Raw genomic sequence first — 17,267 nt, 5'->3', positions numbered from 1 at the left:
CAAGCACATGGTCCTGTTTGTACAACACGCACACTGGTTGCTAATAACTTATTTGTTTGCAGGGGCCTGTTTCAAAGAAAAACAACAATCAAGTATCCAAGAGGAAGACCGCTTCAGACATGCTTGCTACCAGCCTGTAGCAGATTATGGTTTGTATTTTCATTGAAAAACTACTAGAGCACTAATTCAGTTTTCTAAAATTGTAGAACAATTTAAACACATTAGTTCTGGAATGCATTTTATGTATTTTATTTGAAATTGTAAGTGAAGTTTTTCTTTTTGATTTACGTAACAATGAAATTGGTTTGAAATGCAACTTTTGTGAACGTGTAGAAAATGAAAATAAAGTTTTTTTGGTGGCACAATTCATTTCAGATTCAGATTTTCAAAGCAATTCAATTGGCTCATTGGCTGAAATGGTGGTGGATCAGTTCTTTGCTTTTCCAAAGTGCCAGGATGTAATGTTTTGAAGTTTTTCATCTGAATGATTTGAACAACTGCATTTGAAATGGATTGTGGAAACAAAATTGAATTAGAAACTTCTACACCTGATTACTATAATTGAATTTGAATCCTCAAAGACAAACCATGAAACACAACTGCAGTTTAATGTGAATCACTTGCAAATTCTTGTAAAGGCATAACTGTAACAGATTTGTACATTATCAAAATATATATTGTAGTTTTTTTAAAAAGTGAACAAAGATCTTAAAGTAAGAGAAGCAGTTCTTCTAATGCCGCACACAGATAGAAAAAAATGGATGAAATGATATAGGGATTTATGGTAAAACTTGTAATCTAGGCTTTTAAACAATTTTTGTCTGCAAAGCCTTGACAAGATGAAAAAATATACTCAATTGATATCTGATGTCTGTATGGACCAGCCAAATGGTCCCTGTTTTGTCTTTTGTAATTGTGTTTGGGTTGTGTTGTAGGCTTCATTGTTACTGTGAAATCTGTAGAGGATAAGAAAACCTTTGACTTTTACAACACCCACGTGACTACGGTTCTCAAATTCAGTAAGTCTCTATAGCCCTTTTACTGTGCTTAGTATGGACATGTCTTGGATTTAGGTTTGCAGATTTCAGTACTGTGCACTGCATGTCTAAAATCTGACATTCTGACTCATAGATGGAGATGTCAGTGTGGATGAAGGTAAGACTCGATTTTTTGCCAAGAGGAAACATTGTAAGAGTCAACTGAAACAAGGAGAGACTTACCTGATCATGGGCAAAGATGGCTCTACTACTGACCTCAATGGACAGTGAGTGTTATCTTGCTCTTTAGTGTGATCCTCCAGTTGAAGGATGTGTACTGGATGACAACTGTTCTATATATTTTGCAGTGCTTTATTGTTCAGTATGTAATACAAATTATAAACCACTGACACACACCCTCTCTCTTTCAGAATGCTGTACCTCTTAGATTCACATACATGGGTGGAGCAGAAGCCTACCAAGGAGAAATGTGAAGCAACAACTATGAAGTTATACTGCAAGAAATTTAAAGAGTTCCTAAGAAAATACCAACTTGAAGGCTGTTCCCAGTAATTAAGTCAATCAGTGACAAAGTTATCGTACAGTAAGTACACCTGAATGGAATTACAATAGTACAAATTGATTGCATGTTGGGGACAAACTTGTTTCTGTCACTGAGAATCTTCTCCAACATCCAAAAGTCTAGAAGTTAGCACACTCTTACTGGATAGAAATGGTAGCATAAAATATATATTACTCTCTCCTGACTCAGAAGGAAAGCCTTGTTTGGAAACCTCAATTATTTTCTACACTTTTCAACATAAATGACAACCAATTGCTCCTAATTATTCTTAGTATATGCACCTTTTAGGCAAATTTTATAAATATATTCTACTTAATGTGCTTTTAATGATCTTGTGCAATGCACGGTCAGTTACATATAGTATATATCATCTTGTTATTTTTGCATCTTTGCTGCTGGCTTTTGCAACAAATTATATGTTTACTGACAGTGAAATTCTCTAAAGGCTTCTCAGCTCTGTTTATTTCGAGACTTAAGATATGTACAGATCGTTTGCTCTTATAAAATCTAATATGGTCCCCCAAATAAAATACTTAACCTAAAAGTATTGTGTATGTCATTATTAAAGTAAATTTAAAGTTCAAGTACAATATAAAATGTTTCAGGGTAATAAATCAAGGTTAAGCAATCAAACACAAGTAAAACAGTTTAAAAAGTCATAAACCACTGACCACACACAGGTGACCACATGATAGCATGTGTTTACGTTAGCATTGCCGCACACTTATTTATTTGGCCAGCTCTTTCACCTGTACAAACCCTTCCATTTCATGCTCGTCCTCAGATCGAGCCTCATTCATCAGTTCAGAGTGGGGTGATCCAGTTTTCCTGCCAATACTTTTGTTTATTTTGTTGAAGTTGCCCACCCTCTACCCTCATCATGAGGTGAGGTGTGTGAGAGGAGCCTTTGTGCTCAGGTGAACTCAAAACTGTATGAAAAGGGCAGGACATTCAAACACTGCAAACACTTAATCTTACGATGCTCTTAAAAAAGTATGAGAAATGAATTGCTTAACTAAAATGGCGAGTCGTTTAGTTTAACCTGCTGGGAAAGGCAAAGGGGATTCTTTCAGGTGGAGCAGAAAGTATAGAGAGCAGTGAGAGAGGAGGAGACGAAGCGTGAACAATCAGGAAGGAGAAGGTAAGGAAGGTAATGGGTGGAGGTCAGGAGATTGGGGAGAAGGGTGAGGACTGAGGGGGAACTGGAACAAACCAACGCTTTATGCACTAATATTATTTTAATTTCTGAAAGCCAGTCCAATGTAAGCAACCAGAGGGCTTTGACCATCACTTCAGTCAGGACCAGGTGAATGGCTTCCTTGTCTATCTATCACCATTAAACAGTAAATGCAAATATGAATGTTTTGAAATGCATATATTTTCAGTTGTATAGAAGAAAGGAATCTTTTTATATGACTTTTTATGTGACTAGCGGTGTGTGCTAAAAATGTCCTCCCCAAATACTGTAACGTGGATATGCATTTGGGCATTTTCTTATATATAGGTAGGTGTAAGGGACCAACATTATACATACAAACATACATACAGTAGGTGACTTCAGATTGTAGTTTTGGAGATTTTCTGACCCCAAGACGCAAGTAACGTCTGCAGTTCTCCAGCTGTGATCCTTGGAGTTTTTCTGGCCATTCGAACCATCCTCTTCACAGTGCGTAGAGACAATATAGACACACGTGCTCTTCCAGGTTGATTCATAACATTTCCAGTTGACTAGAACTTCTTAATTATCACCCCAATGGTGGAAATGGGCATTTTCAATGCTTGTGCTATTTTCTTATAGCCACTTCCCATTTTGTGAAGCTCAACAACCTTATGCCGCACATCACAGCTATATTCCTTGGTCTTACCCATTGTAAAATATCAATGGGAATATACTTCAAATATGTTTTTCTCATATGAATTCATAGGGGTGCCAATAATTGTTGCACACATATATTTAACAAAGATTTTTTTGATTAACCTGTGTTGTGTTTGCAATTGTTTGACATCCATGAGAGCAGAGTATTTTTGTGAATTTTTTTTTAACAAAAGATCAAAAGGTTAAATAATAAAAAAAATTTGCTCATATTTACCAAGGGTGCTAATCTTAGTGGAGGTCACTGTACATACATAAATATATAAAACATGAAAATTGCTCACACGTCCCATTTAAATTTTTCTCTCCACTATACAGCAGAATAGCTGATTATGCCTATATTTTATCAGTCCATCAGCAGAGCCACAAGATGCTGCTGCATAAATAAATCCACTTATTTGTTCTCACTTATTATTTTCAAAACTTATTATTTTATAACTTAAGAAATTCTCATTTTTACTTCATTCATCTATAAAATCTCAGTTGTAAATGAGCTTTCATATGTCTGTTTGACCCTGTCTGTTTACATCCATGGCTGCATCAAAGCCTGACATTAACCCAACTGAAAAAAGCAAAGGTCAGCTCAGACACACTGAGGAACTAATGTGGGTCTAATGTAGCATCATGTGAAGCAGGTCCGGGTAGGAATACTATTAAGAACAGACCACCCATCATGGTACAGCCGGGGGTAGTGACAAGCCCTCTTTATGTTCCAGTGGAAAGAGGGGAGGGGGGGAATCCTAGACTGTAACACGTTGGCATACAGCGGGGAAAGTACTCTGCATATCCTATATAGCATGACAAATGAAATTTCATAAATCTGCAGTAAAACAAATTAGGCCACTGAGTGGAGCCTGTGTCAGCATGGGTATATGCTTTAATGCATGTTCATTTGTAGTGCTTTAATATCTGTATCGTGTTCAGTTGTATCACACGTAACAATGAACAGCCATGTATCCAATATAACCTTAGAAAATTTGTCAAGACCACTTACAAATAAAAGGGGTGCCAGATTATTATCATTTCTTTCTTATAATACTTGCATAGGAATGTGTTTAAACTTGCATCATTCTCATTCTAGATCAGTGAAACAGAATAAGTCACATACTTACTGTAAATCAGCTGAGAGGCGGGGAATCTGGATGTTATATTTAAGTCCATAGGTTTGGTTGCCTCCCTCTTCAGGTAGCGGTGTACCTCGTGCAATCTTTCTTCCTGCTAGCTTTCTCAGTCAGTCCATTGGAGATTCTCAAATCAGATGGATGGAGCAACACAATAGCAGCTCAAAACAACAGCTCAAGACAGAACCCAAGTGAGTTTCTATTATAAAAATTATTCTAAGCTTTGATGCATGTTCGCAGTGTTGCTGCTTTAACGGATCAAAAGGATTTATAAGAAAGAAAATGTATACATTAAGTGTTTATGAATGAATGAATTAATAGATGAAAATGTGTAATACATTGTGGATTTCAGACATTCAATTAATTTCCAAACTGGTGACAACCTACTTGACAGAAAGTGTATTAAACACTGATGTATTATTAAATGTTAACCCTGGAAATCTGAACTTCTACCAGAGTAGGTTTTTTGGTGCTTGGAAATGTTAAACTCTCACATTATTTTCGTTACTTTTTGGGGAAAAAGACTTACTAGTAACTCTTTTTAGCTAGAGCTATTTCTAGTAAAACAGTTTATTAGCAATTGCGCTTGGGATCATTCAGTATTCCAAAGATTATATAAGAGTCAAGCCAAAGACATTACCGTCCTTCAGAACCTGAGTACACAGTGTAGCTCTGTTAAGTACAGTCCTGCAGCCAGGTTTTTTTCATGCTAAATATCCAATATTGACCTCATTCCTCTCTTCTGTACACATCAACATTTTTGTAAGGTACGCAGAGTACATTTTTAGCTTTGGCTTTGCATTTCTGGATTTTTGGATTTTTGGATCATGTGGCAGCCCATGAAGGATTCAATATGTTCTATGGTTATCAATATACTGAATATATTTTGATAAATCACTCTTGCTTGTATATTCTAAAAGGCCGTCTTTCTTTTTCAGGTAATACATAAGATTTGGGCAGCAATATCTAAACCAGTATCAGGATTTAATTCTTCTAAAACTGTATAATCAGAGTAGATTTTTGACCTCCACCAAAAGCACTGACTGTTCCCCTTACGTCCACTCATTATGCTCATCTTCCTGACTTTCCTCTTCTTACTAACACCTTTTCCTACTCTTCAAGCCTCAGTAGGTGAGAGGAAAAATGCCACTAAAACAGCATCTCATACTATCACTACACTACCGAATATCAGGCAAAAAACTCCAACCCTCTCTCCTCCCCCAAAAATCAGTAATGTTAGCCAGACACTGTTCTCTACAGCAATGCCTCCTGAGACTCCTAGCATTAAGAAAACCTCCAAAGACAAGCCTCTTCAAGCTTCAGTAGGCGAGAAAAAAAATTCCACCAAAGCAGCACCTCATACTATCACTACACTGCTGAATATCAAACAAAAAACTCCAACCATTTCTCCTCCCCCCAAAATCAGTAATGTTAGTCAGACACTGTTCGCTACAGCAATGCCTCCTGAGACTCCTAGTATTAAGAAAACCTCCAAAGACAAGCCTCCCTCAAGCTTGCCCATCAAAGTTGTCATCACTGAAGGCTGCATTCAGAAGGAGCGTCAGAAAGACATGGTCAACAGCAGCAGAGGGCAAGAAACCGAGCTGAGATTGAAGCCAGGTTCTCCTCTGGTGATGACGCACCACATCAGCCTGGTGTCAGGCTCTTGCACTGGAGGCTGTGAGGCTCAAATGGCTGCACTGAAGGACCGAGTAGAAATCCTGGAAAAGGAAATGTCAGCTTTGAAGAAAAAGTGTAAGATGTCTTAAATACGTATGCGTCACTTGAATGCATTTTGAACAAAAACCACTCAAGGCATTCGACTATAAGTATAAATATGCTGAATTTTGTATATAAATCAGTGCAGGTGGTAACCTGGTGAAAAGTTGTACAATTCTTTAAAACATCTAGGCTGAGATGAATACATTATACATATGAATATGCATAACAAATAACTAAACACCAGGTGGATACTGTGCAGTTTAGATTTCACTAATCTACCACTATTTCGTGGTAGAAATGATCAGCAAGCTGACACCTATTACAGTGAATGTATTTTCTGTCTTCTCTGTCACTTATTAATAGATTTATTTGGAATATTTTAGTGGCAGTGCCACAAACGCAGGGAAGGAGATCAAATATGCCATTATTTGGCAGATAGGGGTAAATGTTCAATGACTAATGTAGACAGAATGACACTTTCCTCTATACAATTATAACATTATTGCCTATTAAAGTTCACAGCATAAAGAAATGCAAGTGTGTTTTTATTATTATTATTAGTAGCAGTAGTAGTAGTAGTAGTAGTAGTAGTATTGAATAATAATTTTATTTGTACTACAATTATAATAATTATTGTGTTTGTGAGATATGGGAAGCTCAGTTTTAGATGAAAGTGGATTGGAAATCCCACTGCACACCTCTTCACCAATGCCAATGAGAAATGTTTTCATTTCTGACCACAGTATTAACAGGAAACACGGGAAAAGAAATTGCTTGACACTCAAGCTGATTAGTAATTAAGAGAATTATGCTAAATGAGTAAAATCCCCTGTGAGCCTTATGAAGTTCTTTGGATAAAGGTTTGTTTGCTAGCAGTACATGAATATTGTATAGCGCCATTCTAATGAAGCATGAATAAATCTGCTGCACTCAAACCACAGAATTTGCCCCTGTGTATAGGCACCATCTGCTCTGGAGTACAGTGCCCAAATAACTGCAACAAGAATGGAAAGTGTGTCAAAGGAAAATGTGTATGTCAGGCTGGTTTCACTGGCATTGACTGCAGCAAAGGTGAGACACATGATGGTTAAACAGACCTGTAGTTTTTTAGAAAGTAATACACTTGTAATGACAAATACAATTTTTATTTTCACAGGTGCTAACAAGGAAAATAAGCTGTCCTCTGATAGTAGCACTGGCAAACAAGAGGCATCAGCCCAGGAACAATCGAAGGCAAACAATACAATAATAACTAAAAAGGACAAAGGGGAAAGGCAAGGAAGAGGTCCAGCAACTGTCGGGAAAAGTCCATTGAACAAAGATTTGCCTCTGAGCAATAATGTGACTCAAAGCACTGTGAAGAAATCTAATGGAACGTTAAAAGTTTTAATGAAACTGGCAAAAAGCACTAAAGAGTCAGCAAATGAAACTGTTCAAACAAATCCAGAAAAAGTGAAGTTGTCAATTTTGTCAACTGTTACTTCTACTAAAAATGACCAAAAGCAATCCCAGGACAGTGTTATGAAGGATCCTAAAGGAGGAACAACTGTTGGAGAACAAAAGTTGGAGAAGCATGCAAATGCAACAGAAGAGTTCAAAGGAAAATATCAAAAGAAACACAAAGGCGATGAAAAGAAAGTTTTGGAAAGGCTTCTAAATATCACTACATCCACTGAGAAAGACAAAAAGCCAATCAAGGAGAGCGTGACACTTTTTAAAGAAGGCTCATCTGGAAAGACATTGGTGGGGAAACACTCAAATGTTACTACTTCCACTGAAAAAGACAGGAAACCAAGCCAGGACAGTGTGACACTTTTTAAAGAAGGCTCATCTGAAAAGACATTGGTGGGGAAACACTCAAATGTTACTACTTACAGGAAACCAAGCCAGGACAGTGTGACACTTTTTAAAGGAGGATCATCTGAAAAGACATTGGTGGGAAAACACTCAGATGTTACTACTTCCATTGAAAAAGACAAAAAGCCAAGCCAGGGCAACATCACACAACCTAAAGAAGGATCATCTGAAAAGAAAATGGTGGAAAAACTTTCAAATGTGACTATTTCCATTAATAAAGACAAGACGTTGCGTCAAAGCAACCACCTACCTAAGGACGGCTCATCAGGAAAGAGAAAAGTAGACAACTTTCAGAATGCTACAGCTGCCAATAACAAAGACAACGAGTTATTAGAGGATGATGAGACAACGCCTAAAAAAAAAGCAACATCTGGAAGCAAAAAGGGGTTAACACATGTACATGTGACTGCTTCCACTGAAAAGGACAAGAAGCTAAACCAGGGCAATGTCAAGCATCTAAATGTAACTAATTTTACTGAAAAAGACAGGAAGAACCAGAGCAAAGTCATACATCGTAAAGAAAAAATTGTTGGAAAAAGGATAGAATGTTTCTTTGGTCAGAAAAGGAAGTTAGGAAAGGAAACAGCACAGAAACTCGTAAACACAATGACCTCTACTGGAAAGGACAATAAGCTACACCAGGGCAATGTTACACTTCATAAAGATGAATCGTCTAGAAAGACAAAGCTAGACAGTGTAATAACATCCACTGAGAAGATAAAAAAGTTACAACAGCGCAATGAGACAAAAGTTCTTAATGACGTTACAACTGAAAAGGAAAGAATGGAAAAATATCTGAATGTGACTACTTTCACTGATAAGGACAAGAAGCGTTACAAGAGTAACACCACACTTATTAAAGAAGGGTCATCTCAGAAGGGAAAGGCTGACAATGTAAATGTAAAAAAGTCCAATGAGAAAGGCAAGAAGTTTCTACAAGGTGATGAGACAACAGCTGTCGCAAAAGTAATATCTGTAACAGAAGAGAAAGGTGTAAATGCAACTACCACCAGTGAAAAAGGCAAGAGTTTGCACCACAGTCACAAAGCAGATGCATCTAGGTTGAACAAAGTAAACAGTGATTTAAAAAATAGCACAATTCCTAAAACTCATGTTGACAGGACAACAAAATTAATTGACATCATACCAGTTGAGGTTCACAACATAACTTCCACTGGGTTTGTTATCACGTGGAATGCTCCTCTGGGATTATTTAGGAATTTCACAGTAACAAGGAAGGAAGCTTGGTCAGAAAGAAGCAGTGAGGATGATGCAGAGGAAGCTGAGAAACGCAAAGGTGGTGATATAAAAGCAGATGAGGTATATAGATCAAACAGAACCTCATCTAAATTCTACAATGCTAAAGCTGATAAAATGATTGCTGAGATGTTCTCACAGGTTCTTACGGGAAGTGCTCGCTCCTATCATTTCAAGAATCTTCGACCACAGAGAAAGTACTCTGTGTCCTTGATCAGCTCTGGGCCTCATGTACAATCCAAAGTTCACCATCTGTTTGTTTCCACAGGTAAATAAACATACTTTCTCTTCTGCACTACAGATCAAGGCAATTAATCTTTTCAGTCCTATGAATGTAAATATCTCTTAAATGGACCTTAAATTGGTGCATTTTAAAAGAGTGTTAATCTATAATGTTTTTGTAGAAAAAATTTAATTATTAGGAATCCAAGCACCAAAGGCGCATAGGCACCCTGTTGTTATTCTACCTTTTCTTCTCCTTCTTCTTCTCCTTCTTCTGGCTATTGTGTATATGGTAGCCCATAAAACCATCTGGTAGTACATTGGAAGTACATTTTTCATTATAACCTCTTCTTCTTCTTCTTCTTCTTCTTCTTCTTCTTCTTCTTCTTCTTCTTCCTCTTATTATTATTATTATTATTATTATTATTATTATTATTATTAGGGGGCCAAGCACCAAAGGTGTTGCCAACACTCTAGCGTCACCATCGGGTCAAACTACTTAATTTGAAAGTACGTTTATGGTCAGAATTTTTTTAACCATGTGTCCAAAATGTAAAAGACCTGGATTCCTGGAACCCTGGATCCCTGCATTCCCTGGGTCGAGACTGGTGCAACGCACCCTATGACGTCATTTTCCGCCTAATTTGATTTTCTGCCATCTTGGATTTTGTCCAAAACTTTTTTTTTTTATCAAAAAAAATTCTATTCTAAAAGGTATGCCTGTAATGGGCCAACAAATCTGATGGCGAAGTCGCCAAACAGGAAGTGAGGCTGTATGACTTTGTGCACTGACACAAATGTTGGTAGGCCACTTCAGGATCATGAGCTGAGGCTATACAACAGATTTCATGCCAGTGCCACCTATTGGTTAAAAGTAACAACAATATGCTTGAGCAAACATGCTCCGAACAAAATTTATCAATATAATATAAAAATAAAATATTATTATTATTATTATTATTATTATTATTATTATTATTATTATTATTATTATTATTATATCTGAGTCCAACATTCTATACAAAGATCTTCTACACTTATAAACTATTTTCTTATTTTGGAGATCATCTGAATATTGCAATATAAGGTGTGTGTTTTATTTTATGGCATTTTTTTCAGTCATTTAGAGAGATTCAACATAAGAAACATCAGCAATATGAATGTGAACGAATCTGAAATAATCATTTAACTGAACAGACCGAAATGACTCGAATCAACAAAAATAGCCAAAAAAATTCATCTCTAATGTTTAATGCCGCCATGTTTAAACCTTTTACACATTTACAATTACTATTTAAAGTTTGTTTCCATTATACATTAATATTTAACATAAACTTTTAAAGCTATTAAATGTTCACATATATTAAATGTTATATTTCATTACTGTATTAAGCACAATTTTGTTTAAATATGGAATGTAAATATAAATAAATCTAAATGTAAAATTTTAATCACAAATTTACATATAGGTAAATGGTAAATTCCTGTACAAATTGCTTCTTATAATTAAGATTTGCAGTTAGGTTTATATTTAACCTATACTTCATGGGATATACTCCAGATCCACCTTGATAAGGATAAAACAGTTACTGAATGAATGAATGAATGAATGAATGAATGAATGAATGAATGGATGAATTTGTCATGTTCTATTGATGATAAGGTTGAAGGATAAGGTTTTTGAAGCACTGTTATTAAAATGATATTTTTCCATTGATCTGTAACAATCCTCACCCTGACTTTCTGTGTCCTCCCCCAGCACCTGAACCACCGACAGAACTGCTGTTCAGCAACATTACAGAAACATCTCTCACCTTGTCTTGGACCAAACCTAAAAGCACAGTAACAGGATTCAAAGTTACATACACCAATTCTGCAAACGGTACTGTAGAGGGTTATAACACTTACTATTTACATGTTTTTAAATGCATTGATTTATGACATGGAGTATACTTTTACTTTTTAGGAGTGACAGGATCCATGTCTGTTGACTCACAGTTGTCGCATGTTCTCATTTCCATGCTCTCTGTTGGTTCCCGGTATGAAATTAGTGTCAGATCAGTTATGGGAGCAATAGAGAGTGAAGCAACCACAGCCTCAGTCGTTACAGGTATACAGTATGCCAGGAGCCTACATGTCTACTGTACATCTGTTTACTATTAGTAATCATCCATTTCTCCTTTCTAGTACCTGACTCTCCCACTGACCTCCAGGCTGTGAATGTCACAGACAGTAAAGCACTGTTGGTATGGAAGCCTGCTCAAGCTAAAGTTGATCATTATATCCTCAGTTATGGTTCTACAAGATGTAAGTGGAGTTCATCTTTGGTGTTTTGAGCTGTCACATCTTGATTGATTCCTTATCCAATTAAGTATATTTCTATTTTTATAGCTCCTAATGTGACAGTGACAGTGATGTTGTCTGGCACTTCTGTGGAGCACCAGCTCCGAGGTCTACAAAGATACACCCTCTATGCAGTAAAGATCATGAGCCAGATCAACAGTCTCCAGAGTAGCTCTGTTTCCACAACCTTCACAACAAAAAGTGGTAAGTCAGAACCTCTAAATAATTAGCCGTCATCCACAGAGCATTAAAAAGTAAGTCTAGTAAACGTCAGATGCACTTCATTGTTACTTTAGTATATGTTAAACATATAAAGCCAGATTTCAGTAGTTAGTGAGGAGTAAGGTGAGTGTTTATTGAACTGGAAACAAAGCACTCGTTCCAAAAATGTGGATTTAAAAAATAAAAAATCTAGATTCCCTTTAAGTTGCTTTGACGTTACTGTCTTGTATTCCCACCACAGCAATTATTTTCTTCTGCCTATTTTAGTTGGTGGAGTTGAGCGTTATCATGTTTTTTCAAAAAAAATGTTTTTCAGGAGTAACGCTTCAGGTAGTGACACCTAGTAAAGTCACCTGGAATTCAGCTTTGATATTATGGAAGACCACTCCTTTAACTTTCAGAAGCTATAGACTTACATACCAGTTTGGAGAAGAGATTAAGGTAAGTATACTGGAAATATATATATATATATATATATATATATATATATATATATATATATATATATATATATATATATATATATATATATATATATATGTGTGTACAAAAGTATGTGGATACCTGACCGTCACACCCATATCCTCTTTGAGAACATTCCCATTCCAGATTTTGTCAAGCCCCACTTTGTTGTTAAAATAACCTCCACCCTTCTGAGAAGACTTTCCACTAGATTTTGGCACGTGGCTGTGGGAATTTCTGCTCATTCAGCCACTAGAGCATTAGTGAGGTCAGGCAGTGATGTTGGGTGAGGAAGTATGGGGTGCAGTCTGCGTTCCAACTCAGTCCAAAGGTGGTCAATGGGGTTGAGGTCAGGGCTCTGTGCAGACCACTCGAGTTCTACAACACCATCCTTGGGAAACCATGTCTTCATGGATGTCACTTTGTGCAGGGGCATTGTCATGCTGGAACAGATTTGCTACTTTGTTCCAGTGAAGAGAAATTGTAAATCTACTGCAAACAGAGACATCCTACACAATTGTGTGCTTTCAATTTTGTGGTAACAGTTTGGGGAAATCCCACATATGGGTGTAATGGTCAGGTGTCCACAAACTTTGGCTATATAGTGTATAACCCTTATATTATAGCTCTTTTATTTGTACCCTAAATAAATGTACGTGCTTACTGTATCCTAGTAACATGTCCATTTACCAAATGAGCACTTGATTTCTTGAGCTTTTAAATACTGTAATGTTATCATATTAGTCACAGCTTGACTTCCTTACATGAACAGGAGCTGATCCTGAGTCCAAATGTGACCCAGTACGAGTTAACTGATCTGGTGGCATCTTCTCACTACACTGTAAAAGTAGATGGAGAAATTGAGGGGCAGTACATCAGTGTCGTTTCTACTGCATTTACAACAGGTTAGCTGGTCACCCTTTCCTGTAAACCCTGGCTTCCTGTATGATTCCTCTAAGTCTGCCATGGTCTCTACCTTCTTCTTCTACAGCGCAATTGCCTTACCCATACCCAGCCGAATGCTCCAAGGTGCAGCTGAATGGCATGAAGAAGTCAGGAGAGGCTGAGATTTACCCTGAGGGCAAAGATGGAGAGGCAGTGTGGGTCTACTGTGATATGGAGACCGATGGAGGAGGCTGGACAGTGGGTTTGACTATTCAGTTTTGCTTAATAGTTTGTTTGTTGCATTCTCTACCACCTGGTATGTTTAAAATTCAAAAGTGTATTGACAAAACCGTGTCTTTTTATTTGCTAGGTATTCCAGAGGCGAGCTGATGGATCTACTGATTTCTTCAGAGACTGGAAAGATTATAGCAAAGGCTTTGGAGAGATGAGTGCAGAATTTTGGCTTGGTATGTTGCTTTGATTACGTTGTATCATCTTCCTCTCTTAGCTTTTCTAACCATCTTTGTCCTATTTCAGGAAATGACGTCCTTCATGCTCTGACCAGCATGGAACCAATGAGCCTGCGCATCGATTTGCGTTTAGGAAATGAAACGGCCTACGCTCATTACTCCAACTTCTCTGTGGGGTCGGAGGTGAACCACTACACGATTGAGCTGTCTGGATACTCTGGCACAGCTGGTAAGAGGAGTGTTGAGAATGGGATATACACATGAAAGAGGTGGGATGTAGTGTAATTTACTGTTTGTGTCTGTTTGCAGGGGATTCATTGAAATACCACAATGGTTCTCCTTTCTCAACTAAGGACAAGGAACCCAGCACTAATAGTGGCCATTGTACAAAGAAATACATGGGAGGTTGGTGGTACAAGAACTGCTACAAAGCCAACCTCAATGGTGCCTATGCCAAATTCTCAATGGACCAGGTATAAACCAGAAATTCTGATTTAATCCGAGTCATGGGTTTAGCATAAGAATATACAGTCTTTATAGATAATGGTTTATTTATAACACATTGATACACTGGACAACAAGTTTTACATTAATTACTCTACAAAAATTGAGGGAAGTTCATAAAATTGACCACAGTAGAAGCAGGAGACAGATGAAATCATTTCATATTATCAATACTATATATTCTGGGGGGGGTTTTCAAGAACTGGTATTTAATATAGCAGTTACTTGCTGTATCAGTGTTTACAATAATCAATGAATTTGAGTTTTCAATAACATTAAACCTATATAGTTTTAGAAATAAAATGTACTGTAATATGATGATTGGCACCCTGTCCAGGGTGTACACCGCCGTGTGCCTGATGCTCCCTGGGATAGGCTCCATGTTCCCCATGACCCTGAATAGGATTAGCGGTATAGAAGATGGATAGATGGATGGATGGATGTAATATGATGCTAGTACTTTATGTTACACATCAAACTGTAAAATAATTTTTGAATGGTCTATAAGAATGGTTCCTAAAACAACTAAGAAAGTTGTATAGCATCAAGAATTGTAATATAATAGTAAGGTTATAATTGCACAATATTAGCAGTCAATTACATAAAATTGTGTTGAATAAAATATACCATGTACCTGGTGATTGAAAAGGTCTGAATAACCGTGCGTTATTCATAATGAAAATCTCAAAACATACACATTAGTAGTCCAAGGGAAAAGGAGTTTGGTTCAATGCAGACCATGAGTGTGTATTATCTGTCTACAGTCAAACTGAGGGTTTGTTTGAAAGAGAATCCTCATTTATCACCCAACTTCACAAGCTCATTAGACTTTCAAGGGCTTCCTTTAGTTGTTTCTGTTTTAAAGATAAACTCCATCCTTTAATTTTCTTTCACTTACTACATGATGCATTAGTGCATAGTAATTTCAATAGATTATCCAATATCCAAGTCCAAACTACCTGTTAACTTCATATTAATTCCACATTTGTGCTAAATTCTGATTAATGGTACCTAGAAAGGGTTTATGCACAGTTTAATACTTTAAATCAGCACCTTAAAATGCAATGTCTTTTACATGGTTAACCTATGAAAAGTGGCAGGTGTGTTTGTGGTTAAGAAAACTGAACAGACTGTGTATTCACTGTGTATTATGTGTATTTATCAGGGAGTGGTGTGGATTGATTGGAAGGGCAAGGACGTCTCCCTCCCATTTACTGAGATGAAGCTGCGGCCTGCCTCGTTGAGTTACGTGACACCGAACACCCAAGGCTAGAACATCTAGCAAAGAGCAGCCGCTGCATGCAGATACACTGTACAACCTTCAACACTTCACATTCTACACTCACACTGTACATAACTTTAGGCAATGTATATCTACTTTTTTTGCAGTTATTATGCCCCATACTGTGACAAAGTTCCTAAATATCTAATATTATATAAATAATCAATCATCCATTGAACATAGTATTTTTTTTCTGCAGGATACATACTGTGTGCCACATTATCTACTTTTTATGACAGTACAGAAGGCTTATGTGCTATCAAAACATTCAGAGGATTTTTTCCTGACTCACACCGCTACTGAAATGAATGCACTGTTGGATGTAAAGGTTACAGACTAGCGTTCTCTTCTGTTCCATTTTTTATAAAGAGGTTTTGTAGAAATACCAAATAAATTGCAAATATTGATCCAATTGGATTGTGAAAGGATTTTTTTTTTGTCCAATACCAACATGTGCACTGTAAAATAAAATTGGTGTAAATGTACAGTATTTCTTTCAGTATTTATAAATGTACAGTACTTCTGTAAAACCTTTTTTTTTTTTTTTTTACAGGATTTTACTGTAAATGATTGGGCAATGCACTGCTTAGCAGTAATATAGCGGAAAAAGCAACGCATAATGGGATATCTAACCTTTTAGGTAGGAGTGAGAACGATTCTCTTTTAGTTAACATCTGCAAATTAGTTAGCTTTTGTGCCCTTTATTTTAGTGTATTTTTAAACAAACACAAACCCTCTTTGGTATAAGTTTATATGCTAGTAAAAAAAATAAACTTCAGTTTAGTATTTTGTATTTGAGTATTTTTTAATCAGTTAGTCGATGGAAGTGATGGCTCAGTGGTTAGGGTTTTGAGCTACAGATTAGAAGGTCATGAGTTCAAATCTTATCACTAACAAACTGCCATAGTTCTTGAGCAAGACTCCTAACCTTCAACTGCATGGTTATATACTGTCTCAGTTGGAAGTTGCTTTGGATAAATGCATTAAGCAGATGTGACAGGTTAGGTTTTATATTGTATATTTCAGTTTATACTGTAATTATACAACCCCAATTCCAAAGAAGTTGGGACTCTCATAAACCCATCTGTTATTCACAATAGAACATAGACAACATATCAAATGTTTCAACTGAGGAAATGTACCATTTTTAGAAAAAAAATAAGGTAACTTTGAATTTGATGGCTGCAACACGTCTCAGAAAAGTGTTACTAAAAAGAAACAGCAGGAGGTTAATTGGCAACAGATCAGGAACAAGATTGTATATAAAAAGAGTATCTTAGAGAGGCAGAGTCTTTCAGAAGTAAAGATGGACAGATGTTCACCAATATGCGAAAATCTGTGTCTATAATTTGTGGAACAATTTCAGAATAATGTTCCTCAACGTAAAATTGCGAATACTATGAATATCTCATCATCTACAGTACAAAATATCATCAAAAGGTTCAGAGAATCTGGATAAATTTCTGTGTGCAAGGGATAAGGGAGAA

General features: G+C 36.7%; 2 protein-coding genes across 3 annotated transcripts in view; both read left to right on the top strand.

Moving 5' to 3' along the window:
* c4b (complement 4B (Chido blood group)) overlaps positions 1 to 2,104 on the top strand; it is a 30,097-nt gene extending 27,993 nt beyond the window's left edge. Inside the window, exons 38-41 of the mRNA XM_017471217.3 lie at positions 63 to 149; positions 936 to 1,019; positions 1,132 to 1,264; positions 1,409 to 2,104. Of these exons, the coding sequence (XP_017326706.1) occupies positions 63 to 149; positions 936 to 1,019; positions 1,132 to 1,264; positions 1,409 to 1,550 (446 nt within the window). The 3' untranslated portion in view covers positions 1,551 to 2,104. The remainder of the gene's footprint in view (positions 1 to 62; positions 150 to 935; positions 1,020 to 1,131; positions 1,265 to 1,408) is intronic.
* A 2,200-nt stretch (positions 2,105 to 4,304) lies between these two features.
* tnxba (tenascin XBa) lies at positions 4,305 to 16,192 on the top strand. Of its 2 annotated transcripts, XM_017484961.3 has the most exons (16): positions 4,305 to 4,745; positions 5,493 to 6,309; positions 7,237 to 7,347; positions 7,433 to 9,453; positions 9,532 to 9,658; positions 11,372 to 11,494; positions 11,579 to 11,722; positions 11,800 to 11,919; positions 12,004 to 12,159; positions 12,494 to 12,618; positions 13,412 to 13,544; positions 13,631 to 13,782; positions 13,895 to 13,991; positions 14,062 to 14,223; positions 14,304 to 14,467; positions 15,664 to 16,192. In XM_017484961.3, the coding sequence occupies exons 2-16, from the start codon at positions 5,622 to 5,624 to the stop codon at positions 15,769 to 15,771; spliced, it is 4,431 nt and encodes a 1,476-aa protein (XP_017340450.1). In that variant the 5' UTR covers positions 4,305 to 4,745; positions 5,493 to 5,621; the 3' UTR covers positions 15,772 to 16,192. The 2 variants fall into 2 exon arrangements, with proteins under 2 accessions (XP_017340450.1, XP_017340307.1); XM_017484818.3 differs by having other exon boundaries at positions 4,306 to 4,745; positions 7,433 to 9,658.
* The last annotated feature ends 1,075 nt before the right edge of the window (positions 16,193 to 17,267 follow it).

Source organism: Ictalurus punctatus, chromosome 1 (genome assembly GCF_001660625.3).
Source record: "Ictalurus punctatus breed USDA103 chromosome 1, Coco_2.0, whole genome shotgun sequence".
Classification (NCBI taxonomy): Eukaryota; Metazoa; Chordata; class Actinopteri; order Siluriformes; family Ictaluridae; genus Ictalurus; species Ictalurus punctatus.
Note: the sequence above shows the minus strand (reverse complement) of the source record. Positions and strands in the feature narration are given on the sequence as shown.

Coding starts and splice junctions, on each gene's coding strand:
- tnxba (XM_017484818.3), top strand. CDS start 5,622: ATGCTCATCTTCCTGACTTTCCTCTTCTTACTAACACCTTTTCCTACT. Junction 11,920..12,003: donor CAGTTATGGTTCTACAAGAT/GTAAGTGGAGTT, acceptor CTATTTTTATAG/CTCCTAATGTGACAGTGACA. Junction 13,992..14,061: donor GAGTGCAGAATTTTGGCTTG/GTATGTTGCTTT, acceptor GTCCTATTTCAG/GAAATGACGTCCTTCATGCT.